Raw genomic sequence first — 27,960 nt, forward strand, 5'->3', positions numbered from 1 at the left:
TTGTGAACAGGGTACAGTCTTTCCTATGGTTTTATTTTAAAATTTTCAATCTTGTCTTTCAACAGGCCAAATTTTTAGGATGTTTGTCCGTATGATCAGAGCCAGGAAGATTTTATTAATTGGCAAGCTTAAAGGTTGCAGTATCCTTGCTATTGCAGAAGAATTGCCAGATGATGGCAAAATCTTTGCATGTACAGAAGTGCCGTATCTCGGAGTGAACAGCCAAGAAGCATTTGATTATTCTTCAGATGGCAAAAAGATAAGCATGCGAGTGGGACCAATGGCAGACACTTTGGAGGTAAAGTCAGTTGGAAGGGGATTTTGGGAGCTCTTGTGCAGAGCAGATTAAAGAATTTCGGGCAGGTCCTACATCCTGCCCACAAAATGCTGGATGACGACCCTAGTTTGCTTGCAAATATGTGAACACATTCTTGCACTGGAGTTATTTCTTATTCATGACAATGTATGATGGGACAGTTCTGTCACACAAGATGGTTTTTTTCCTTTTTAACTAAAATACTGCAGCTTTTTCATCAGAGGAATTACCAGCTCTAACTGTAGGTCGATAGGCTTCAATGGGAGAGTTTTACTTGACGTGGGTGGGCCTTGTTTCAGGGTCTCTAATTTCAAATATAACAAGCTGGAAGAGTGTATCTGTGCCCTGCTGAGCCACCTCTTGAGTAGGACAGCTTGCTCCCAATGTTCACAAGAAGTGGGGAAGTCCTGAAGAAGTTTGTAATCCAACCACAACCTCTTACTATTTTCCCCCACTGAAAACACTGCAGACAATTAGACCCCAAGTTTCTCACTTCCAGAGCAACATGATAAGCTTCAGACAAGCAAATCTGTTAGCTATATTTGTTTCAGTCTGACTCGTGACTTTGTCCCAAGAAAGAGAAAAGCTTATGATTGCCAGCAGCTAGAGAAGTTTCACGTTTAATTCCAGTTTATGGATCTCCAGGACATTGCTGCAGGTCCAGCAGGCTAACAGGCGATGCCCATGCCGGGTTCATTAAATATATAGCCTTTCTATTATTAATGCAAACCAATTTGATTTGATTCCATTTTCAATCTGGATGTGTCAGTGTGAGCTTGATTGTAACCTTATTTGCATTAACAGGTACCATATTTGTTTCTAAAATGAAATGGCCAGGAGCTTTCTGACCTCTGGCTTTCATGACCTCCAAGTTTGATAAGAAAGGAACAAAGAGCTTTGCCAAGTATATGAATAAACGAAACGTTACAGATCACCTGCAATGTGCAGCATTTAAAATCCCAGCTCCCCGCAGTGAGTGTGAAATTAATTGAATTGCTGTTGCTCTCTAGTGCCCATTCTGTGCAACTGACTTACTGTGACTGAATTAAAATATCTAGAGGCAGGCAGAGTACATGCTGTGTAGAGATTAAAGAAGGGAGCAAAGACATGAAAATTAAATCCTTAAAACGGAATGTTGCAATTGATTTTATATCCTCCGATTGCAACGCGAAGTAACATCCTGACCCCAGTTCTGCAAGTACTCAGGGCTTCAAATAGCTCTTGGAGCTGATGGGAGCGGAGATGCTCGTGTTCGGCAGGAGACAACACAGCACTGGGGACACCTCTCTATGCAGGATTCCTGCGCTGGGCTCTGAACTTGAGTTGCTCAACCTGGCAGGTATTTGGTCATTGGTACCAGGACAATCAGGATTGTCCTACAGGTCTTAATCCACCATGGCTGTAAATGATGAAACAACGCATTTGGTCTCTCTGGTGCCTTAGCGTTTTGGGCTCGTTGAGGTTTGCGCGGCTGGAGTGGGGCAGCCATGTGGGAGCACACCTGGATCGCATGGAAGAGGCTCAGGCTGGGGACAGCGTGCTGCCTTTTCCCTCCTAGAGAAGACCAGTTTAAACTGGAGACCAAGCAGGCTTCCTCCGCTGCCACATGGGCATGCTGAAAGGCAGGAGGACGAGGCAGTCACAGGCGGGAGATGGGCCAGGGATGGCACAGCCGAGCTCAGCTTCGTGGAGGAGGTGGAGAACAACAGTGTTTCTGTCCCCCATCGTCCGCAGGGAGGCTGGGCTAGAGCAGAGCTGGCTAACAGTTGTTGAAAAGCGTGGTGAGATTCAGGAGAGCTGGAACAAACTCTGGCAAGGATTGCCTTTGTTGTCTATGGTGTCTGCAGCCTCAGGTCTCATTCTTGTTCCTTTAGAGAAATTAGAGGGCAGAGAAGGTCACCTGCCATGTGCTCTTTGGAGGGGTTTGCTGCAGCTTTCTTGCTGTGGCGACTATGGCTGAATTTTCCTTCCAAGCTGAGTGCAATTGGGCAGAATTTCTGCTTATCTACTGCTTCTCAAATTTTTGCAGCAGTCCGAGCTCCTGGGAGCAGAGGATTTGCCTTGCTGCACTGGCTCTTTCAAGGCACAAAAGTGTAATATGATATATAAATAACACTACCTGGCAGGGAAGTCCTTTTCTGCTGCATGAAGCTATGATTCAGAAAGTCCAAAATGCCAGAAGGTATATGATGTTCTCTCACTTCTGGTGTAAATCTAGTCCACCCAGGAGTTACATCCTCGCCTTGGGTAGAGGCTACCATCCAAGTGCTGCAGGATGTGTCCAGTCCTGCATCCACATCTGGTGTCGATGCCCTTTACAAGGAAAGCTGCCAGATGTTGCAGCCGTTGCCACAAGGATGCGACACATCTGTGCCAGCGTGCCTCAGACAGCGGGGTCTTTGCAGCGCCCACGTGGCTCTGGCTCTTCCACCTACAACCGCGGCACATCAGGGCCGTGAGCGAGCGGAGGGCAGTGCAAAGGCAGCACATCAGTCCGTAGCGGCACCTTGACCAGGCTTTCTGAAGCCTCTTGCTGCTCCTTTGCATTACCGCACAGCATTGGCAGAGTCGGCCAGTTCCCCCGTCTCTTGTCCCAGATCAAAGCCAGCTGCAAAACATCTGGGATTTTGAGCTGTCAAAGGGGGCTAAAAACCAGACAGGAGCCACCCAGCTCAGGTACGCGGTGGGGTTCATTTTTCATACCTGAGAGCATGATGGAAAAAATCCACCTTTCCCACCCGTGAGGGCCAGACACTGCCGAGCTAGGTCCCCACCAAAACATACAGCTCGCATCCACTGTGGCACAAGCCTCTGTGCCCAATGACCTCAGTAATTTTTATGCAATATTTTGAAATGTGGACCGAGGGGAAGCCTCTCCTTGGGTTCAGGCTCCGATACAGATGCTTTCAGTGGGACTTAGCTACCTCTTCAACATGTGCTGGGCCAGCATTTAAAAACCTTTCCCAACAAGCTCCTTAAGTCTAAACTCTGTCGTGCTGTGCCTGGATAATGTGCCTTGCCATACATCAGCTGCGAGCAAGAGGCCTGATCCTGCACAAAGCCCTTCCTTTTAATTCCCGGTGGACTTTTGGTTGAACAATGGATGCAGGATTGAGTTTGGAGGGAATGCAAACTACTAGGAAATTATTCCCATCCATGATTTTGATCCTTCCATTTTAAAATCGAAAATGCAACACAAAAAACAACACCTTGTTTGCAGCAGATTCTGCTGATTGCAGGGCATTGTGTAAGCATGTCGGGGTTTTCTTTTTTCTTTTTTCCCTCCTTTTACCAGACAGAATAGGTGAAGAGGTTGAGCTGCAGATCTCATTTCTCCTGTTTTGCTGCTTGTGAAGTCTGCCAACAGAATCCACCTTGACAAAGTCAAGGACTCTGCGTTTAATGTTGAACTGAGTGAATAAATTATGCATGAAATTGTGTCGGAGTCTCTAGTGTGCAGAATTGCTCCTTTTGATATGAAAGGTTAATTCAGAAAGGAGTCCAAAATAGCTGGAAATTGTGGGGATAAGTGGATAGTATTCACTGTTGTGAGCTGTTATTACTAGAAATTGCATTCCCTCTCTAGCTTCCCTAGAGATTTAGCTTTGCCGGTGAATATAAACTGTACTCAATAGAATAGCATTTAGGAGTAACAAGAGTGTATGTCCACATACAGTAAAATATTCTAATGGTGTTTTAAAAGGAAGCTGTACTTTTTCATGTATTCTGTGTACCCTAAGGATGGATTGCTATTACATTTAGGTCAAGAACAAGGCATAGGGAAGGTAATAAGTTTTGAGTACATCTTTATTACAAATATGCTGACTGTATGATCCATATCAAAGGAACTGGACAGTCATTTTTTTCCGACTGAGTTTGTATGTGCCTTATGAGAGAGTGTTGTCTCTGATCAGGACTCCAATCAGGTTTTCTCCGAGCTTTGGCAGAAGACTCATTCATGTTTTCATTCGGGATGTCCTCTCCCCGATCTTTTGCCGTATCCATCAACAGTGCTGCTGTGCCCTTTCTCATGCTTGCTTTCAATGCATCTCCTCTATGGAATGCAATGCTACAAGTTTTTTTTTCTTTTTTAATCCAAAAGGAAGTTAATGACTCACTGTAAGCAAAAGCATTAATTTTAGCCAAGTTTGCTCTGAATTAAGACACTTCTTGTTGCCATCTGTTACCGTCTATGATGCCTCTGTAGCAAGGAGCAGGGATTGCACTGTAAACATTCAGGAAATTAGTTTCAGCGGGATATTTTTCAGGCAGATTATTTCCTTCTGGATCTCAGCTTTCCTCACAGTTGGAGAGGTTTGGGCTCTGCCTCTCTCCTAGCAAAGGACAAAGGCATCTCCAACGTGCTGTGAGGTCCTAGGCAGGGCCTGGCCCAAGTCTGCTCTGGGAGGACAAGGGTGGTCAATCCCTCCTCTTAAACCCCCTCATCCATTTTGAGAGGGACAGCCCCGAGTTCTCCTCTCCACCACTGCACTGAAGTTTCCAGTGTTCAGCTCCACAGTCAGAGCTGCCAGTAGAGCGGCAGTTTTTCTTTCTGGCGCTCTTGGTTCAGCAGCAGGTGCTGGCAGGGAGGAAACCTTCTCCAGTGTGGTACCCAAGCCACGGTGACCACATGTCTGGGTGACCCACTCTCTGCTAGCCAAGGAACTCAAGGAAATGGAGCACCTTCCCATTCCCGTGGCTGTTATCCTCTTGTGTAGAGGCTGCTCTGGAGGCAAAGCTGGTTCATGGAATTTCATGGATTCCATTATACACCTGGAGCTGTTTCCAGCTAAATATGGAAAACCCAACAGCAATCTTGAAGCTGTGGATACAAGAAGCTCAAATGATGGCAGGGTCCTGGTATGAACTCCGAGGCAGCGATGCAGGCATTTCCATATAGGTGCCTGGTACTAAGTATCTAGAAGAAATGAAAGGTGCCCAAGTGACCTTCGTGGCTGGCCGTTCAGGACTTGATGAACTGGTGGAAGAGAAACGCCTTCCAAACGGTGGCCTTGCACACCCAGGCAGTGCAAGGACAAGACAGGCGTGTGCTGGATACACAGACAACACAGGCACCCTCCTGGGATGAAAGCTGTGAAGTTAAAAGGTGGTTTATCTGTATCAGAAGATAGATAAGAAGGCTACAAGCTGTGAGCAGGTAGACAGTACAGAAAGAGGGCTGAAATGAGAAGTCCAGCTAATATCCAAAGAGCTACACAACTCCATATGGACCTAATGAAGTCAATGCATAAAAGTGAGATTCTTTTTCATTAGGGAGCCATACCACGGAGCAGTAGTAACATATGTTCAGAGATGGCCACATCTGCTTCTGAATGTCTGCCCCCCACCTCCTCTGCCCGGGAAGGTTACAAGTCAGAAAGTAGTGATAAGTCAGGATAATTACTTGAATTTGGCTTTGGCTCTTCTCTCTGGGGAATGAGACCTCTAATCTCTCTTCCTGATGGACTCTGCTCCCGGCTTTCATCTTCTGACCCTTCCTAAAGTATCTACATTGGACAGACTGGCCGAGTTGCAAAGATGCCCTTCCACAGTAGCAAAAATATTCCTGCTGCTTTCCCCCAGTACAGCTCAAGAGGGAACCAGGGCAAAAGTTTCTTACTGGTCATGAAATGAAAAGATGAATCCCAGGAAACCAGATGTCCCAGTTTCTGCTACGTTTATTATAAACCAGCAGATATTTGGCCTAAAGGTCTTCTTTCATTATAGTGTAGTATCAAAAGGTGTCCAAAATGTGGACTCGTGAATGCTTTTGGCAGAGCTCCTGTGCTATCAAGCATCTGCAATTAAGTGTGACTATCCAGGCTCTCAGGCAGGCTTAATTTCTTAACCACTAACAAGCTCACAATGACACCAGTTTGCACAATAGAGTAATTCAGAGCTTCAGTGATCCACTTCCCGCTATTTCCTCATCTGAATGACGCACTCCCTGCTTCAGAAAGGCTCCTGAAATCTCTGTTTGGAAGCCATCAACCTCATTCCCGAAAACAAATTAGTTTTTCACATTCTGTTGCCATTTGTTGTTGATGCTTTCTCTCGTACATCTCGGGGGATCGCTCATCACTCATTGTGCACAATGTCTCCAAACACAAAAGGGAAATCTGGACGCAAGAAGTACTGTTAAAAGTTGTGGTAGAAACAGTGAGTTCTGGAAAACATAATTGTTTCTCTTTTCGCTCGAAATGCCAAGACTTGAAAGCATTTCTGCTTGCCGAGATAGGTGGATGAGCCGTTGTTTCATTGCAACGCACACAGATGCAGTTAAATAGTCCCAGATGGAATCTGAAATATTCCATAGCAGCCTCTTGGGCAGCGAGTGCATTAACTGCCACAGGAGAAGGCTGTAAAGGCTCCCATCTGGTCATCCATCAACACTTTTATACATTATCATCAGCAGCCTGCTTGGAGAGAAGGTGTGCCACATTTCTGAAAATCCAATTAGATGATAGCAGCCAGTTCTCTTTTATCCTCTCTGTTGCTGAGCCATCCAAAGCATTTTTTTAGATTAAAGAAACATCATTTTCCTTCATAGGAGCTGTGCTGCTTTATCTCTATCATGACCTGTTCTTTTATGTGCTTTATAATTCTATTATTAATTGGGATTTCAACCATTTTCCTGCTACTAAAGTGGGACTCACTAGTTTGCAATTCCCAGGATCAGCCTTATACCTCTTTTTCCCAGACTGATATAATTGCCACTCTTCAATTTGTTAATAGTTACTCTTTTGAGAAGAGATAACATATTGCAGCACCTCAGCTGCAGGGTTTGATGCCAGTCCTCTCCCTCACCCTGATGGATTAATTCGCTTTGACTCTAGGTGTGCAGATGTTTCTGCTGTGACTCTCGACACCACAAGTTGGGATGAGCCATCCTCTTTTATAGCCTGATTTTCTTTGAGAGTTTCAGAGTTTTGGGCACCAGCGTTGCTGAAGAATTGTTTGCAAAGCATGGAAAACTCCCAAGATCTCCCCAAGTAATTCTAGCAACGTTACCTTAAAAGAACAGGGTTCCCTCTGGTTTGGGTTTTATATAAAGAACATTTTAATGGCAAGACTTTAAGTTTTCAGGTAAATAATTAGTGTTTTCTCCAACATAATTTTTTTCCAGGCATTACATGCTGAGGACGAGCACTTTGATATAGTCTTTATTGATGCTGATCAAAGGAACGCTGTTAACTACTACAGCTTTGTCATGGATAACCACTTGCTGAGAATGGATGCAGTGATCTGTGTAGAGAATACACTCATGAAAGGACAAGTCTACCTGGAGAACATATCTGATGAAAATGTACTAGCTGTCAGAAAATTAAGTACAGTGATTAATTCAGATCCTCGTGTTGAGCAGGTTAGTGCAATGCAATTGGTTAAGGTGCCTGTCGTACTGTAGCTATGGATTTTGCAAAGTACTCTTTAAAATGTTTCTTTTGTTGGTGCCATTATCCAGAGGACCTAAAATGAACTCAAATTTTATTATAATTCACCTCACTTGAGCTCTATGTATGAGTTTCTATATTCAGAAATGGTCCCTACTCTCTGTCTACACCATACAGAGCGTTAAAAGCAAGATAAAAGTGGAGCACTTAAGAGTGACTAATCAGCTCTACAGCACAACCAAGGAACCGCCGCTCTGCTTTAAAGGCTCTGCAGGCTGTAGGGCATCACCAGCACAACAGGAGTCAATAAAGTCCTACTTCAGCAGGACAAAAAAAAAAAAAAAAAAAAGTAATAGGGTGCATAAACAATATGCTGTGGTTCTAGAGGCAGAATTAGACACTTGTCCTCCAGGGCTTTAACAGCAGGCGTGAACGATGCTACCCCAGGGCGGTAGCCACCGGCCTGCAAAGCTTGCTGTCGTGCCACGGCTGCGCCGGGGCGGCCGAGGGGCTGCGGTGCCTGGGGGAGCCACCGAGGACGGCCGGATCCCTGCCTGCCCTTCGGCACCGTAAGGCTGGTCCCACGGTGGGAGAGGTGAGGTCTGCCACCTCCGTCCCACCCACCCCGCTCCCCGCCACAGCGCACCGCGGCTCCGGGGGTGAGGTTCGTGCCCGGAGGGTTTTGGTGTGCGCCTCGTAGCCTCAAGGTCCTCGTCTATCTGCCGGTCAGATGGTCTCTGGAGGTGCCTCCTGGGGTTCTGTGCTATTCTATCATCAACACAACTACCAGCTAATGTACCAGGAGCAACAGCTTTTCTTTCTAGAAGAGGGGAAGATTAATGACAATTTTCCATGCCCTGAATCTTACTTACTGTTAGCCATTCAATGCATGTAGATAGCATGTGGTTTCCTATCTAATATTCTAATAGTCTGATATAGGTGTTGAATCTCCAACACCGACTGCAGCTTTCACTAAAGTGTGATAATGGTATCAGAGAAGGTAGGTGGCAAAACCCGCTGACGTTCGTCTATGGGTGCAGATGTTCTGGCAAACGCTGAAGAACACTGAAGTGTTGCTATTGTGGTGTGCTGAGCTCCAAGAATAAGACTGGAATATCCTCATGACAGCATTAGCCAGGCAGTGGAAACCCAGAAACCTCAGCAGCTGGCACCGATTTAGAAAACGGAGTGACAAAATTGCATTTTTTTCCCGGCATTTTTGGAAGCCATGAGTTTGGAAGAGGAATGCGAGCAAATACAAATGCCTGACATATTTGTGTTGGAAGGAATGTCAGCTAAAGAATAGGAGTAAGAGAAGAGCTACTGTGACCTAAGGAAAGAAGGACTATCCTTCATGTCAGTGGAATTTGCGTGATAGAAAACCAGGTACCGAGCAGTTGAGAACTGTGTGTGTATGCATTATATTTGCAGATAATTTTACCTGTGCAGAATGGACTGAGCATCATTCGAAGAAGCCATGCACTTCCAGATGCAGTGATTGAATCCAAGGTATGTATTTCCTCTCTGTGAGCACTTCTGGGAAAATTTTGACTCTGCTGAGGACAATGACAAAATAATTTCCAGGGGTTTGGTGGGGAGAGCCCCAGCTCACATTCTGTCATGCCATGGTGCTGTGCAGCATGGACTTACCAGCATAGGGCTTGGCACATATTAGCCTCACTAGTCCAGGGTTACACTAAAGCTATTAAATGCTGATTCCTTGCAAAATCTTTTGGATCAGTCACGCTGGTGCCATGATAAATCCCTGGAGCGGCTGGCGTGCTGCTCACTGGGTGTCTGTGCCCGGTGCTCTCCGGTCCTCGCCGTGCAGGGGAGTGTGGGCAGATGGAGCCGGGGCCCAGCCATAATAAACCAGTGCAGAGTTTCTGAAGTAGCTCTTTTTTTGCTCAAAGGCAGCACATGATGCCCTCCTATGGTCTCTGAGCTGAATATTTTCACGGCCTTAGATTTTGCTTGTTCTGTGGAAAAGATGGTGTTTTTATCTTTCTCCATTTTATGTTGTGGGCGTCATCCAGCTGTAATGAAATTCCCGTCTGGAATCATAATGGCTTAACTCAGTAAAGCCAGTCCCAAACGTCCTGATTGTTTTGCAGTTTCTGAGTGCTCCCAAAGCTACACCCACTGGTAATTCCTGGCATTTCAAACTCAATATTTTAAACATCTTGTATTTTCCATTTTGATTCCAGTCAGGGGGAAATGATGTATGGCAGCTGATCAGATGACAGCTTGGTTTAAGTTATTGGCTGATACCTTTATTTGCGCACCAGCCTCGTGAAGATATTTTGATTGCACTCCACTTGAGCCAAATCCTGCCTTTGGAAACTTGTTCTTAGCCTCCGTGCCTTCCTGGAGCCAGCTGAGCCTGACGGCAGGATTGGGCCCTGAGGGTGAAATAACTGGAAGACTTAATCAGTCATCTTCTAAGACATGGTACCTGACCCATCTCCCATGGGAAGCCGGGTCAGGAAATGCCATACCCTACTCTCATGTAAGTGGAGTGGTCGGTGCATCTCCCCAAACCACAGCCCTTCTGCTCCATCGTCTTGCACCTTAGTGCTTCTATTGAGACTAATATCTGTAGGGATATGGGTGCTTTTTGGCTTGAATTAGTCATACCTTTTGTATTAAATAATGAGCCAGGAAGACATGGATCCCTGTTCGTGCTCCCAGCTCATTCTCACAGGCAGAGTCCTTCAGAGCTATCACATACTGAGCTTTGCACCTTATTGTGCAATGTATATTTGTTTTTGTTTTAGAAAGAAGTGGTGAGGGATGACGTCTTCTGGGGTTATAACAGGCGCCGCATCCTCGACCGTCTGCGTTTGGATGGCAAGGTGGCCTACGTCACAGGCGGAGGGCAGGGAATTGGGAGAGCCTTTGCTCATGCGCTGGGGGAAGCCGGTGCTAAAGTAGCCGTTGTGGATCTGGTCCTTGCAAAGGCAGAAGCGGTGGTGTGTGAGCTCAGCCTCAAAGGTAAGCACGGGACTGACCCGCAGGTCCTGCTGAACGCAAGCCGGCGCCGAGTGCTGTAACGGGCTGCTTTCCTTGTTCAAACCTGACCCTTTCTCTGCAGTGCAATTCTCTTCCATCCAGCCCTGATGGGGAATAGGTTAGAGCGGAGGATTTTCAAACAGCAAATACGTGCCCTGGTCACAAAGCTTCTCCTGCCCAGGCTGGTTGTCAGCATTGTCTCAGCAAACAGTCATCAATATCACATCATCTGCGAGAGTTATTTATCAATATAAACTCAACCAGAGAGGCAAAGTGATCCAAACAAAATTCCTTGCCAAGAGTGCCCGAAGGAAACACAGCAGTGAGCCATGACTGACAGGGACAGAGAAGGGCCACCTCTCGCAAATGAGATCTGTATAACCTGCATTGACCAAAAAGAGATGGTGTTCCTCAGAGTAAATCACGCAGCAGCCAAGGCACCTCGGGCTTCACTAAAGACGCATGACAGACACGGTCTACGAACTCATTAGCACGTACCCCCTCCCTGGCACCTCTTCCATACCTAATGTCTGGACTGTGAAGACAAAACCCCAAACCAAGGTAGAGGTATTGTCAGCCTAAATCTCTCATTGTGCCCTCAAATTGATGCAAAGTCATTTTTTAAACCCTCAGCTATAGTTCTTTCAAACATGCATGCAAGGTCAGATATAGGAACGAAATACTAATAGACATAGTAACTAAAATCCCAAATAAGAGGTAAAATCTTCTACAAGCCACTTCTATTTTAGCAGTAAAAACAGAAAATGTAACATAAAATTGAATTTCCCCCTAGAGTCGTGCTAAACTGCAATTGTAAAGGGGAAAAAGAAAACTAGAAATATAATTTTAACGAGAAAAGAAAGGAAGTGTTACTCATTTTGTAATTCCTTTTGTGAGATTACAGCTGAGCCTTCTTCTGAGTTCAGTACTTCATCGCCTCTGAAGACAGAGCTTTACCCAGGAAATTTTCACATTCCCGTTTGGATAAAGTCACCAGTATTTATTTCCACTCTGACTTCAGAAAGGGATCAGGCCATTGGAAACCATATTCTCCAGCAAAACCAGCCCCTGCAGATGTATTTCTATCACCCAGTCTCAATCAACTTCCTGAGGAAGGGGAGAGGAATGGTTCAGTTCTGGCTTTGATACCATCCTGAGCCTCCTCAGAGAACATCCTAAACAAAAAGTCTCAGCCTGTACGATCCCAGCTCTAGTAAGCAGGAGACACTTGACACGGAGTGTCAGTGTAATGGTTAAAGCTTTGATTGCTGGTCTGATCCCAAATAATGACCTAGAATAGAAAGTGTCCAGCTCCTATTACAAATTCTTGAGTCATCCAGCCCCTCCTTCCCTGAAGCTTTTCATTTTCTTATGCACTAAAGCCATATGGTCTTGGCACAAAGTAGCTGTGCCCTACAAGTTAACTTGCCTTTTGGACATTTTTTCACAGTGACATCCTGCATATCAAGTAGAGCTATTCAGATAGAAATGGGCTACTTGATAGAGCCGTGAGACTTCGGATGCCAACAGCCTATTTGAAAACTAACTTAACTTATCTCCAGGGTATTTTCTGTAGGAGTTTGATCATCCATCCTTCAATGGCTGCCCTACATCTCTGCTCCTTCACCGGTGGGCTGCAAGCCCGGAGGAGGTGGGGGGGTGTTACAAAATGCAGTTGGAGAGGTCACAAAGCATAGCAAATACTATTGCCGTCTAAAGTAAAGAAAATCTCGCTTCTCAGTCTTTACACATCTTTATCCTTTGAGGTCAAATATTCTCTATCAACTTGACCAGTGCTGCTGGTCAGGGCACATCTATTCCATCTCATGACGGTTTTTGAGGTTTCAAATTTATTGTCATTCCTTGTTGGAACAAAACCCAAACTTTGTAATGCTTTTGTGAAAGGGAATTATATCCAAATGCCCAATTTTGGAAAGGATGTGAAAAGGTCAGGTTTTCAATCTCTTTCTCTCCAGAGGTAACGAGAGAGTCTAGCCTGGACATCAGAAGCTTTCCCTTGAAAACTTTTGTTGAAATCAATATGTTTCCATGAAACATTTTGGCTTCAAAGAAGTAACGTACTCTGTTGGAAATAAATTTTGACAAAAAGGTTCAGCTAGCTTTACTCTCAAAATATTCACATGAGTAAATTGAAGCAATCGTAGTATTAATACATATTTTTCCTGCTATAATAAGCACAAAGGAGCTGTGATTTCCCCCCCCCCCCCCTTTGGTTGTGGATCTCTTACTCAAAGTTGGAAAAGCAGTGCCCCAAGTCATTCCCATACTGATACTTTTTCAAAACATTTTGCTTAGCTTTCTTAAACCGGCTTTGCTTCTTATACCAAGGAGCCCTTTACTGTCTTTTGGGATGGTGCCATCATTTCATGATGAGTTTTAAACATCAGAACCTCTCTGATCTCGGTTTTAGCTTTGTTAGACAGCTCGGGTGTATGTCCCTTGGCTACAGGGGTCTTTGTTTTTAGATCCTGCGTGAATACCTTTTTCAACAGTTGCTAATGGATCCTGACAGAAGAACCCAAAATGATGAAACATAACCAAAAAATCCTAAGGGTTACCTTCCACTACATACCCCTCTGTCTTCAGGGGGAATCACTGCCTGTACCTTAAGGGAAGAATTAGTCTGATGGGATTTTTAGAATGTGCATTTTCACTGTAAACTATGCAAATGCCTTCCGCACAAAGTCACTTCTGATCTTCTTGTCTATATGCAACATATGACTTCCATTTATACTGAGAGACCAGAGATGAAGCTCGTGACAGGGGGGCCATCTTCACGTCCCCTGCAGAAGGGCACCTCGGGCAGATTCGGCACATGGATGTCTCTCCAGCACGGAGCCACTGGGCTCCTCTCCTGCCCCTCTCATCACACAACTGCCTCCATGAGCATCACAGAACTAAACCGAGGACCGTAGAGATGCACTGGCACCATCATGCATGTAGCAGCACGGTCATGGGTTGGGTTTCTTACCTCTGGTTGGGACTACAGATTTTAAGCTATCTTTTCATAGTTTATTTTATTTATTATTTTTAACAGATGGTTTGGGGGGACAGTGGAGAGGCAGAGAGTGGATTTTTTTCCTCTCAGAGTGCGGGGATATCAGCTGAATTGATTAAGGTCAAGTGTGGGACTCTGGTTTGAAGTGAGCGTGCCTTCACTGCTTCTTCGCTAGATACTCACGCGTGGCACCTTTTGTGCTGTTTAGTGAACTATTGTATAAGATGAAGCCATAAATGGGGTGAGAGTTGGAGGGCAGGTGAAGAGCCTTATTCTGTTACCATTGGTAACACGCACCCATTTTGCCTGTAAATTGAATAAGAAAGATTGCAGCAGCTCCCTGTACATTACATGTCTTGATAACAATTAGGAGGAGCAACAGGGGCTGTCTGGCTATTCTTATTCTTTCAGCGTATTTAGCGTAAAACCTGTGATAAAATAAGAGGTCTTGTTTTGTAGGAGAATGTGCATTCATTTTTGGAGGTGGCTGCATTATGGGTCTGCCCTTTTCTCTGCCATGGAGAGCAAGGGGAGCGTGGCAGAGCTGAAGGCCAGAGGGGACATGAGGTCCCATGGTCCGGCATGGGGAGCACCCCAGACCAGCATCACCTCGCGGCGTGCGCTCTGGCAGGCTCCTGGAGGCTTTGGACATCAAGGGAAGCTTTTCCATCCAAAAGCCTCTTTCCTGTCATTTTCTTCAAACATCACGGGGCAATTGTTGCTTTGCCTTGCTTTCATGGAAGCCTCCATCTCAAAGCTTCATTTTAGGAGAGTCTTCTCCTATTCTTCTAGGATAGGCTTAAGGCTTCTTTTAAGTTTTTTATTAGAATGATCTAAAAGAGGGACCAATAGGGAATACATTTTCCATTTAAATAGAAGTAAAAAAAATCTTGCTTTAACAGCTGTAACTTCCTACCTGGGCACTGTTTGCTTGCAGACTGCTGATCTATGGTCCAACCCCAGCGGCTGCCTCCCTCCTTGTGAGTTAAGACCCATTTCACCACAGCCCTTACTAGTGTAGCCTTGTTTGACTTTCAGGATGGGTGTAATCCCGTTGGCATCAGGTGCCTCAGTAGGCTGCTTATTTTGTTTAATAATAAGGGTATTTAAAGCTGATTTTCATAGTAAATTAAATGAAGATATTTACAGATCAGCGCTGGTGCAAAAGTCAATGCCTGGATTTTTCTAGGAAAAAAAGCCCAACTATTGCATGTTTCAAATCCAGTAAATCTCTTAACTTCTGAATGTTTGTGTTATTCTGGTAGTGTGATTTGCGATAAATAAGGCCAGGCACCTTGACTACCATACCTGTGACCCTGCAGGTATTCCCAGTTAGCTCCCACCTAAAACTGGTTTGGTTCTGTCTGAGGCTCCCAGCTGTCCGGATGCTGTAGTTCATCCAGAGAGCACTTTTTGGACAAATTGTTTTGATTTCTGCAGCATCTTGGGGGGCAACTGGCATAAACACCATCTACATCTGAGCAAATGGAAGAGTCCTTGGCTTTACCTTGCTCCTGAGCACCCACCCACGAGTGATGCTGGTCTGTGGAACTGCTCACGGGCGGGGAAGCTGCAGTTGAGGGTTTGGACAGAAGATGGTGCAGTGTTCAAAGCTTCGTCCTGCTGGAGTGGCAGCCTCCACTCTTACCTCGGGTTCGTGTTTGCCTCCAGCAAGCAAACCTCGCACCACTTAGCAACTTTAATAGCAGTAGCACTATAACAAGCACCTATTTTGCTACAGTTTGTGGAGCGATGACTTAAGGTGGCACATATATATGTAAAATACAATATACATATATGAATTAATAAATAATCATAACATAGATTTTTTTTTTCTTCCTCTATGAATTCCTGTACCAACTTCATCACTCTTATTTTAATGCAGGGATTAAAAGCATTGCCCTCGCAGCAGATGTAAGCAAACCCGAGGATGTGCAAAGGATTGTGGATGCAATCGTAGCTCGCTGGGGCACAGTTCACATTGCTTGCAACAACGCGGGAATCAATATGAACTCTGCAAGCGAAGATACTTCCCTAGAAGAATGGGACAAAACTTTTAATGTTAATTTACGAGGATTATTTTTGTGCTGCCAAGTAAGTGTGAAATGCTGTACTGGTTTGTTTTGCAAATAGGTAACAATTTTCTAAGCATTTACTTTACCAAGTTTTAATAACAATTTATTACTAATTATCACGATAAAATTGATCCTAGTTTTGGTGGAGTTAGGGAGAGATTTGCTTTATAGCAATTACAGATTTTGGTCAATATTTTCAAAAGCGGCTGGTACTTACTGGCTGCCCGAGCCCAGTCATTTAAGAATGACCAGATTTTTTGGACAGTAGTTATTTAACACATTCTGAAAACCAGAAAGCTGGGGGGGGGGGGGCATTCCCAACATTAGTGATTATTTTGAAAAAATATTGCCAAAAGTGAAGAGGGTCTGAAATGGCAATGGGATTTTTCCTACATCAGCCATTTTTATACCAAGTTTTTATATCAAGTGCTTAAAAAAAAATGTGTTAGCACATAAACTCTTCTGAAAAGTGAAGACTAATTTATTATCATGTCATTATTAGCACAATCACAAAAAGGGTCACTGGTCTTTCCTTTAATTTCTGTCACAGGCTGCAGGCCGCATTATGCTGAATCAAGGATATGGGAAGATAATTAACACAGCATCTATGGCAAGTTTAATAGGTGAGTGATGAGAGCTAACAGTTGTGCTTCAGAATCCATATTTTAATTACTACCGATGCTATTTGAATCAATTAAACCTGTATTGGGAAGGAGTAAATCACTGACATTTTGTATTAGAGGAAATGTACTACAAAATTTTTATTGATACCATTTTTCAACATTTATCTGTTCTCTATGTTTTAGAGCACTTATTACTTTTTATAGAAGAGGCGGAGACACCTCCTCTGACTCCGATGAACTATGGCATAGGAGAGGTGCTGGTGCACTCCCCAGTAATTTCAGGCAAACGCGTTTGAGTGCGGGAAGCTGTGCCCCCGTGATGTTTACAAGCCACCCGAAAGCTTTTGCGCTGGTTTTCGCCCCGGTACCCGCGGGTTTTATTTCATTATCGTTGCCAACAGGTGTCTCCACCAACGCTGCTGAATCAGCAGTGTCGTCAAAAGCGCCAATAAACCATTGTAACATATGGAATGAAATCCCTACTGCTGAGCTAATCTGGAAGGCAGTTACATGCTGGTGAACTGAGGCCCATGTAACAAAAATTGATCAATTACACAAATTAAGCATAGCCCTTTAGGAATTTATTTTATTGGTCTGGACATCTGTTGCAGTATTGTCCGAATCCAAAAATCAAATGGTGCCTTGGGTTGCCAAGTTAGGCAAGAAAATCTAGTAGCTATAAAAGTACAACTGAAAACTCCTGTATTAATATCATGTCCATCTGCTGAATGTTACATAAATATGCAGTCCTTTTATTTTCCTTGGGAATAACATTTATTTTTACTGTGCCCAGTTTGACATTCTGTGACATTCTGCTCAGTTTATGGCACAGTAACTTTAAATGTTTCTTAAAAAATGCATTTATAATGTTGTTGTTAATCTTTTTTTTCAAGTGTCTTTACCAGCTGTTTTACTTATGCTTAAACACAGGCACCATCCCTCCGCCCCAGCTTTGCAGACTTACAAAATCTCCCAAAGAAAAATAGTTTTGAAAAGAATGTAAAGCTTTAAATTTCAAATGCCCAAGACTTTTTTTTTTTTTTGTGCTCTGCCTTGCACAGTGGGGCTCTGGTCTGGGCTTGGACTGTCACTGTCCACACCCTCGTCGCAAAGCAAAATTTACTGGGAAGTATTCCACCCTAGGGAAAGTTATGAAGCTCTGGAAATTGGCACCAGCTGGGGGTCTGCTGGTGTGGCACACTGCTCCCAGCCTTGCTCTTGCAGCCCAGAAGTGCTCTCCACTGCTTGAGGAGAGCTATTTCCCAGCTTCTCCATCAGGTCCCGGCACAGTTCTGCTGAGCCGGGAGGTAATGCCGTTCCACCACGGCATCCATCCCAGCCCCAACTCGGGGCTGCACCTCCTTGGCTGGCATGCCCAGTCCACCGAGACCCACGTGGGAATCACGTTTGAGGGTGGTATCGGTCCTGGAGCAGGAACAAACACTGGAAAGCAACCCTGAGAGCAGCCTGGAAGGGTCATTGCAAGATGCATTTAAATGTCATTGAAAGTTAATGCACGCTAGGCCAGAAGTTAAGAGACGAAGAGATGTGTTTACCTTCTGAACCTGTTTGAGTCTTGGCATTGAAAAAATCTAGTAGTTATAAAACTACGACTGAAAACCACGATGTTCATATCATGTCCATCTGCTGAATGTTAAATAAATATGTTGGTTGGTTGGTTATTTAAGTATGTTGGCCAACTGGCATAGTATGAAATGTTTCTAGAAATAGTTAGGGGATATTTTTTTTTTTTTTGGTAGGTTGAGTCCTTCCTCAGAGATAGAGGAAAATGAGGAGACACTTAGCAGGATAGGGAGGTTTTTGTTTGTGATTTTTCCAGATACACTGCTCAGAATCAGTTTTAATTAATTGAAGATAAGCTGCATACATTTTGCATATGTGCATTTTGATTCTGGTATTTCACTGGAATTATTCCAGACGTACGTTTCAGCAGCGGAGACGAGGCTGCTGTGGCTCTGCGATTTGCACAGGTGTAACTCAGATCTGTAATTTTTGCAGTGAATATCTTTAGTGGTAAGTGGTCTGGTCTTCTCTATCTGTGTGCACCTCTCATTGACATTACATGGCTGCTTCCAAGTCAAGCTAGAAGCCTTATGCACCGAACAAGGTTGCAAAAACATAGTGTCAGGTGTTTAAAATGTAATGCAGCTGATGTTGGCAGCGTTTTTATCTGCTTTCCTCCCATCTTCTCCGTCTGAAACAGGAGTGAGCGTCCTCGCTTCCCAGACGCCCTACAAATTCAGATTTTTTTGGTGACACTGCTGGAGGCACAGCTTTATTTACAAGCTCTAGCCCCGTTTTGTACGAGTTTGAAGGGTTGCAGATTTGCTCCTCTGTCTATAAGAGACCACCTTAGGTAAGGGCAGAGGAGGCAGCGTGGGGTGCTCAGCTGCAGAAAGCCCACGCAGCGCCAGAGCTTCGCAGCGCCCGTTGCCGCCGCCTTAAGTTCTTCCAGTTGAGAGGGGCCAAGTGTCTCAGGAGGGGGAAATTTCATCTTCTGAACAACCTTCCTTAGATATTCTTAGGAAGACAAAAGCATTTACACGGAAGGGCTCTTGAAAACCCTGTCTCAGCACCCACCCCAAGTCAGAAAGCTGATTCTGAGAGCTTGCAGCAACTTGCTGTTCTCACCCACGTGTGCTAGAGGTGGGGAGCCGGTGCCAAAACTCTTATCCTCTTAGCAAACGCCGAATGATTTATCACAAACAGACATGTTTGGAAAGTTTAGCAAAGAACTGCTTTTGTGAGGTTACAAGGTTAACTACCGAAGTTGTATGTAACTTGGAGCTGATGCATGGCAATTAATCAAGAAATTACGTTCCATATCTTTTCGAAAGCCCACACGGCGTGCTGCGTCTGGGGGGGGCAACAGGCACACGCAGAGGACAAAGCGGTTCTGCTGGTCAAAATGCGAATTATTTCACATTGAACAAAAAATGAGCGCAGAAAAAATGCTGGCAGAGGGGGGCCGTGGTGTGAAATGCTCCTTGTAGCAAGCAAAAGGCCTCTGAATTCTGACCAAACCTTCAGCACATGCAGAAAAAAAGAAACACTAATTGTTGCTCCCATCATGTGTGTGCTTTAAATCTACTCACAAACACCTATGTTCAAGGCAAAGGTCTTTGTTCCCATGCTCAGTAGTTTGCAGCAGGGCCTTTGGCTCTTTCAGACTTTGGATAACTCAATTTGTTATCATCTTCTTTTCGCCCTTTAAATTGACATACTCAAAACCAACAGTTTTAGTCAATAAAAGCAAGAGTGGATATGTTGGGATTCCATGGATGGCAGCGATCTAGAACTGATGCACCGGCTTAACTTAATAAATTAAGACCAATTTAATGCCATCTACCAGTGCCGCTTACGTGCTTTTATCAAAATGCTGTGGAGTTTGCCTGCTGTACCTTACACAAACGCAGCGATTCACTTTCTTCCAGGGTTCAGCGTTACCTAACCCCGCAGGCTACAATTGCTTGCCTTTGTGATTACTGATATTTAGCACTGATTTTCCCCACTCTTCCTCCACGAAAGAGTCAGCAACTCAGCGCCGCTCAGTACCGATACGACGCTAATTATGGATCAGCGCCTTGCACTGGATTTGTTTAATGAAGTCATAACGGCAGCCAGAAAAGTCCGAGAAGAGACACTTTGTGGGTGTAAATCCCAACAGCTGGACCGACTTGGTTGGACTCCCGTGGGTTTAAAGCACTTTGCACCCACTGGGGATCTGTCCTTAAGCAGCTTTCCTGGGAACGCTGCGAGTGTGCGAGCTGGTGGAGGGGCAGAGCCACCCGAGCACACAGCACTAACAAGCTTGAACATTGTAATTAGCAAGCCGATCATTTTCCCTCTCTGACTGACATGTGACATCTCTGAAACATTTTCAAAAGCTTCAGATTTTGAAAGTGGTGGGTGTTCTGAATTTTTGGGACGCACCTGCGCTCACATCCACACAAACACTGATTAGATAATATGATGTGTTTGTTCAGACTATGGGTAATTTAAAAATTAAGGAGAATAATTTGTTCCAAGAAGCTATATATAATATAATATGTTATATAAAATCTATTATGCACTTATATCACATTTTATATTATATTATATTATATCATATCATATTATGCTATACTATATTTTATTAGTACTACAGTGTACAAGTATTTTGTATATAAACATACATATGTGTATAATATATGAATGTGTGTGTCTATATATGATTATTTCTCTTTCTCAGAAGTAGTCAAATATTACATATGTATGTTTAATACATTGGTTTTGGCTTTGCCCAAATATAGAACCTTTTAAATTTCTTTATTTCTTTTTCCCCTCCATTTTTTTTCCAGTAGCCCAGCTGCTGAGGCAAAAATGTTAGATGGCAAAACACAGACTTAGATTTTTGTGTTGTGGGTGGCTAAATTCTTGTTGCTCCCTGCCTAGTATCAGCGAAAATGGCAAATAGTTCATCTCAATGCAGGGAATTGTCCATGTAGTGCCTAAGCTATCTTCATTTGTGGAGAATAAATAATTTTCTATTTCTGAATCCCTTCTAGTCCCACACCCGCAGAAGCAGTTGGCGTACAACGCCTCGAAAGCCGGGGTCGTAAAATTAACACAGACGTTAGGAACCGAGTGGATTGACAGAGGAGTAAAAGTCAACTGCATTTCCCCGTAAGTAAAATGTAGTCTCATTTTGAAAGTACAAAGAGAACGAAATGTTCTAAAAAGCTCAAATGAACAGTATCTCGGCAAATAAAGTTTCTAATTAGCAGGTGGATTGCATCCCTTTTTATGTTGTCTTTTCCTTAACAAAGGTTTAAATACTTAGAACCGAGCCTGCTCTGTTGCTGTGTATACTCAGGGATTTAAGAAGAGGTTTTAGCATTTGATAATAGGTTTTCCAATAACGTGAAGGGTAGTTTTTAGCATTTCTCTTCCAGATGAAATATTTCCTTAGTCTGTCGAAGCCTTCTGCGGTCAAAGAAAAGGCTTTTGACACTTAATAGACAATACTTCTTTCCCTTTTTTACTTGAGACAAATATATAGGCACTTTAAAAGCCACATTGTACTGCTGTAATTGAGATACTGTTCAGTTCTGACAATCACAGGAGGCCAGGTGTAATTTTGTAAATATATATATATAAGTATATATATTTATTACAAGTTACATTTTCCTTATTTTTAGAGGCTTAAAGGTGTATGTTTTATTTTATGGTATTTATTCACAAAGAAGAGTTTTCTTGCCACATACACTTTTTCTCTTCCTGTTTCTCACACACGTACCCAACACAGTCATTTTATTAAACAATTAACAGTGCCTGATAGTGCTAAGCAAAAACCCAAGTGGATAGCGTTAATTGGAAGCGGTCAAATTCTGTAGACCATTGAAGTCAATCAGAGTAAGTAAGAAGGGCAGGATTTTAACCCAGGAGTTAAATTGTAATAACGAAGATATAATGTATATCAAATTAGGAAAAACAAATTATGTATTTTAATCCACAAAGTGGAGTAAAAAAAAAAATGTATCACAGAGCTCAATGGCAAGTGCCTCTGTTTTTACTGTGGGTCTGCTCTCAACTTCCTTGTGCTAGCTGTCTTCCTTATGATTATTTATTACTAATTATACCAGTGACTCCAGCCGTCGCTCTATGTGATCCACAGATTCTTTAAACAGCATTTTACTTTATAATGGGATTTTCCCCATGCCAATGCTATCAGCTCTGCAATAGTGTTCTCACGACTAGTGCTGGTGAATTTACACTGGCTTTCGGGAGCCAGGGAAGATGAAGGGAATTAGGGAAGCTCAGTAGAACCTGGCAGGAACTGTATCTGAAAACTCATGGGTAATCTTTACCAACAGAGGTGGGATAGTAGTGCCATATTCACAGCAATCATGGATAAGGAAGCTCTTAGATGAGGATTTACCCATTTTGAGAGTGTTTACATAAATTTAAAAAATATCCACCGAATGATCAAAACTCAGTGTTTTGTGTGAGTTGGAAGCAGACACTCATACTTGAAGAAGTTATGTTTCCGGAGGCAGTTGTCAGAGCATGGAGAAAAGATAGTCGTGCCTCTCTTTTTCTACTTTTCAAGCCAAAATGGGGTTGCATTTTGATCGTCCCTACCCGCCCTAAACAATAGCTCTGAGCTCAAAATCCTACGACAGGAAGGGAGGGTTTGCTCTGCAGAGGAATAGCCATAAAGAGCACACAGAGGACAAATGTTTTGGCTGTCTTTAGTGTCCCCCGTCCAGGACAGAGCAGTCCCCCCTCACGCAGCTGGGGACCCGGACCGAACCGCTCCGGGAGCCGGGCAGAGTTTTCCTCCTGGCCGTTCAAAGCTTTGGCCGAGCCCCTCGTGCCGGGCTGCCCGGGGAGCAGTGGGTAGCGTTCCGAGGAAGGAGCCTACAGCGGTTCGTGTGGCTCAGATCCCTCCTCACCGCAAGCAAAACCCAGATACGCTTGAGAGTGAACAAATATTCACGTTTACCCTGCTGCCTCTATGAGATGTGACCCTGTGTTTCAGTGCAGGTTTGGACCCATCCCCAGAACCGTGGACCCCACCGGTCTCGTTGTCGTGTCTCTTGACGTGACTCACCGAGGCACAGGGGCATCTTCAACCCTCTTGTACCCAACACCGGGCAGTAGCCTCAATGCAACTCAAAGCCGTCAGAATACTTTGCAGGGTTGAAAAATGTCCCAAACGCACAAGTCTTTCTGAGCACGGGTGTCCACCCTAGCATGTAGTCATCTTGTAACAGGAGGGGATCTTGAGGAGTGTGAGGAGCACAGAGGTGAATATGCAGGGTGTGATCATACCGAAGATAATATCTGGATAAGTAAAATACGTAAGTGTGTCCTAAGTACTTTGCCCCTCCCACTCACACTTGCATTAATGCTTTAAGGCACTCTCAGCCTGCCTCTGTCTGAAGCTCCAAACACTCCAGTCTGGCCTTAAACATTATTTCACCACGCAAACCTTTTGGCCTTTTTTCCCTCTTCCTATCTGGTCACTTTTTATCAACTTAATTTCTTAATGAGTGCATAAAACTTATGCAGAGCAATGCATAAAAGTTATCAATGCATAAAATGTTATGGCACAGTCCTCAGGATAATTTATTGCATTTATAAAATTGAAGAGTCAGGCTTCTCTGGCTGGCCAGGCGAGCATCATGCCCATGAGGAGAAGGTGGCCAAGACCCCCTGGATGTTTTGGCTGTCTTTGCCTGTTGCTCCATGCAGCAGCAAGCGTCTCCGTGTTATCGAGGACACTGTGCTCAGCCCTTCTGCCACCGTCTAGTGCAATTGCTTCGTAGCCTGCTGCGCAGCCGATGCCGTGCAACGTGGAGGAGGTGCTGGAGTCTTCCTGACAGGGACGTGGGGGTCGGCCCGCGGAGGGGACCCGGGGACCTCTGCAGAGCACTGCCTGGTGGCCGATGCCTGGCTGCCCACCGTGTAGTTTAGTCCCTTTGCCGGTCCCTGCATACGTGAAGTGCGTCGGGTGTGATGGAGCAGGGGACTCTTGAGGGTCTCTGGTTTTCGGTACGTGCAGTGTTGGAACGGTTCGTTTTTGCAGCTGTTGCACTGATTCAATGTCCGTTTGGGGGGCTAATTGTATCTCCCTGCTTGATTTGCAAGGCATAAAATGCTATAATGTCATGACTTTGGGGATGGGCAGCTGGAAGTTGATCTTCAGCTCAACCCACAGCCGCAGCCAGGGCAGCTTGTTGGAGACCCAGTGAAACTCAGCAGTCCCAGGGGCTGCTAGGCTGCAGGGATTTGGGTTTGGGCTGCGATGAGCAGAGGCTTTGTCTCCCGCGTGCCTCCCCTGGGATGGTACGGAGGCAGCCGTACGGTGCTCTACCAGGCTTTTAGCCCGGCGGGTGCGAGGACTCAGAAAGCGGGTAGGGTGGGATCACCGCAGATTTTGGGTGTACCCCATCATGGGGGAAGGAGAGGCAGAGCTGGCAGGAGAAGGAGCACCCCAGCATCCCCTGAAGGTGTCCCAATTAAGCAGCATTACTATCCCCATTAAGCAGCAGTCGTTGCTGGTAAGTATCTTTGGACTTAAATCTTAATTCCGTGGGAGATGTCCCAATTAAGTGGATCTTGTGATTAAACACTTCCTGATTAAGTGGAGTGTACTTAACTCATTCAAATTAATAACTCATCTGAAAGAAATCAAGTTACACACAGATGGAATCTTTTTTTCCTCTCATTTGGGGATTGAGCGCACATAACAATTCCAGTTAAGTATCTGGTAAGTGATATTTTTCCTAATGTGTCTCTCAAAGTGGAAATGTTTTAGGCAATTGTGTTTTTTTTGTTGTTGGGTTTTTTTTTCCTAATGTCTCAAATTGTCCTGTGTATCAATAATGAAATATTGATGCTCATATCTAACATTAAGGAACCAGCAGTTTGATATTACATTGACATGCAACAGAAAGTACTGATAGGCTCAGCACTGCATACGAGATGAGGTAGGGAATTAATGCATTGGCAGTTGTCTTTGCTGGAACTGGTTAGAAGCCAACTAAAATCTGCCTAAAAGGGTTCGACAACATTAAATTGCCCAACTTGGCACCAAAGCTTTCCCAGAAGATGTGTAGTATCAATGACATGCCTAATATTTATAGTGCCATCAGTATGTGTGTTTGCAACTTTTAAGTTTTGTGCTATATTTTTTTCTCATTTATATAACAAAAATTTGTAATGAAGTTTTGTTACATATCTAAATTTTTGCTACTTGAAGTGAACCTAAAGAAAGGCCCAGCGAGAGGCACAGTGCTGTGATTTACAGGTTGCAGTGATCAGACCAAAGATCATTTTTCCAAACAGATTGAAAAATGTCCTCTTTTCAGCAAAATCTGTTGTGCTGGAGGACTATGTGTCATACTCCCTAATCTGCATTCTCTTGTGGTTAAAACAGATATGTAAATTAAAAAAATTATAAAATCACATGGATATTATTCTGTTCTCTGATAGTGTAAAGCCAGAATGATTATGTTGATGGTTTTGTAAGCACGGTGAGAGGCACGTAAGGAAAAGGAGTCCAATATATTTCTCGTCTGCTGCTCAAAGCATGTTTCTCTCTGAAGAAAACCAGTTATCGAGGAGTTTGGGAGAGCAAGGGGGAGAGCGGGGGTCTGTGCTTGGGGGAAATAAGTGAACTGTCTGCAGTCCTATACTGGAATGTGTTTGATTTTATTACGTTGCCGGAGCTTAAGTGATCTGCATCGCTCAGTGTTTCTGAACTGCTCTGGTGTTTATTGACAATTACAATAAAAAATAAAGCTGATATTTAAATCCTGCCTGCTTAGTGAAAACAGAAATGTTTGGGGGGAAGTCTGAATTAGTTCCACTTTGTAACAGAGTAAATAGCAGATTTCAGCCTTCATTTAAAACAAAAGGTAAATCTCATACCCAGAATCCAGTGTGTCTCAAAAAATTATTTCCTTGGAAGTATAAATTGGGATGCCGATGAAGTTTCAGAACAAAACGGGTATTTTTATACTTTGTTCATTTCATATTTATCACTAGCTTGTTTGCTAATTTTCATTTGCAAGAGGCAATTCTTCCAGCTAACTGGCTGCCTCAATGGGCCACTGATTTCTTTGAAGTGACAGTCTGTAAATATGCATAAAAAAGAGATGCAATTAGCGTGTGTGTGGTTCAGTGCAGCCTGATTTCATTGGCAAGTTTACCCACAGTGTTGATAAGCTACATTATCTAGAAAATTGGCCGCTGAAAAACAGCACCTCTGATTGCCAGCAAAGGTTCCAGATAACAGGGTGCTGAAGAGAAATATAATTGAGGTTGAATATGTTAACCAAGGTGTCACATGCTCCTTAGAAGCGCTAATTTATCAGCATGTTGGAATTTTTATTAACATTTGGAATGCATTTCTACCACACTAATGAAGTGGAATTGGCAGTTCAGGTTTTAGTTATTGTCATTTCTGAGAAGTTAAATGTAATTTCTCGTTAGACACAGTTATGTAAATATATTTGTTCAGGGGTTGAAAAAATTATACATTTTGCAAAATACAAATATGTTGTTAAGGAGGAGTATGACAAATCAGTCGCAGTTAAAGTCACAAAAGCCAGCCAAACGTTCGCCCTCCATTGTGCTTTCTGGAGCATCACTCATTTTTAGGGCACCTGAAGAAAATGAACTTAGCAGAGTTTTAATAAATGGTGTAGTCACTCATTAATGTAAAAGAGGCAAGACAGAGAAATGCGGTGTGATTTGTCGGGGTATTTGTTTACGGGGTATTGCACTGTGCTTATCTTTGCCTCTCCTTTTTTGTGTGGAAAGGGTCTGGTGCCCAGAAGGGCACTAGCTTTTGTTTCCCCTGGTTTTTGACATACTGGAAGTTGGGCTGTTTTCAGTTTCTCGGCTGTACACAAACATGCTGTGTGACATTATGCTGCGAAGCGATGAGAAAAGAAATGGGTAGAAGGATGACAGTTCCCAAAGGCCGTGACAGACCCGGTTCAAGGCGCTTTCGGTTCCAATGCCATGCTTGTTTTCTGTAAAAAAATTTAAACTAGCGGTGACAACGAGTAACCTAAAAGTAAGGGGATACTGCTATTAGCTAAGAAGACAGTACGTGTGCACTCACTTTAAAGAAAACCTGTAAGCCTGCCCGGCAGTGGCGAAAGGCAATAGGAAAGAAGCGCTACCGAAGTTTGCATCACGACTTTCAGCAGAGGCAGTCTGACTTGCGCGTCTCCTTTGTGCTATTCCACGGTTTTCCTTCCGAATTAACATCTCAAAAACCTCTAAGGGCCGCCTTTCCTTCCGGGGAAAACCCGGTCCTAAACTCTTGGTCTCGTCGCAGGGGCATCGTGGACACGCCGCTCATCCGCTCCAAGGACCTGCGGCCGCTGGTGCGGCGCTGGCTGGCGGACATCCCCGCCGGGAGACTGGCTCAAGCCACCGACCTGCAGGCTGCCGTCGTCTATTTGGCCTCCGAAGCCTCCGATTACATGACGGGTCATAATCTGGTCATCGAGGGCGGCCAGAGCCTGTGGTAAGGGGCGTCCTCCCGCCTCCCCGCTCAGGGGTATAGGTCACACTGGAAAGCGCCTGTTAGAGTTTAGCTTAGTCCCAGTTTTGGCCTGTGCGGCTAAGTGGCCAGCTAATACGAAACGATTGGTTTTTTCTTTTGGGTGTTGCTTTGGAGACTTGTATAATAAAAAAAAAAAAAAAAAAAAGGAAAAAAGCAATCTTTCATTTTCAACACTTTCATGTTTTTTCACTACATGTTCAGATTTCTGTTAAATTAGTATTTAATGATATAAAGGCACATTTACTGCAGTGAGATTTGGCTATTACTTAGTTTAACAGGGGGCATTTTTAAAGCAATCAGTATTAGCTGGTCTGTGTAGTATATTGTTCTTAGGCGATTTTTTGTATTCAAGTTGTTCCAGTGACATCTATGAGTGGTGAAAAACAGTTGGATGTAGTGTTAAAAAAAATAAATTAGTTCATTGCATTTGAA

General features: G+C 44.0%; 1 protein-coding gene across 1 annotated transcript; it reads left to right on the forward strand.

Annotated features, from left to right (window-relative positions):
• Positions 1-91: 91 nt before the first annotated feature.
• On the forward strand, positions 92-27,960 carry LOC115333431 (D-threitol dehydrogenase-like). Its single transcript, XM_029996345.1, has 8 exons — positions 92-298; positions 7,443-7,679; positions 9,139-9,216; positions 10,485-10,701; positions 15,624-15,832; positions 16,364-16,436; positions 21,005-21,122; positions 27,298-27,960. The coding sequence occupies exons 1-8, from the start codon at positions 92-94 to the stop codon at positions 27,491-27,493; spliced, it is 1,335 nt and encodes a 444-aa protein (XP_029852205.1). The 3' UTR covers positions 27,494-27,960.

The sequence above is a fragment of the Aquila chrysaetos genome, chromosome 20 (assembly GCF_900496995.4).
Source record: "Aquila chrysaetos chrysaetos chromosome 20, bAquChr1.4, whole genome shotgun sequence".
In the NCBI taxonomy this organism is placed as follows: Eukaryota; Metazoa; Chordata; class Aves; order Accipitriformes; family Accipitridae; genus Aquila; species Aquila chrysaetos.

Excerpts from the sequence above, each read along its gene's own strand:
- LOC115333431 (XM_029996345.1), top strand. The coding sequence starts at position 92 with ATGATCAGAGCCAGGAAGATTTTATTAATTGGCAAGCTTAAAGGTTGC. Across the intron at positions 299-7,442 it reads CAATGGCAGACACTTTGGAG|GCATTACATGCTGAGGACGA; the intron begins GTAAAGTCAGTT and ends ATTTTTTTCCAG. Across the intron at positions 16,437-21,004 it reads ATCTATGGCAAGTTTAATAG|TCCCACACCCGCAGAAGCAG; the intron begins GTGAGTGATGAG and ends AATCCCTTCTAG.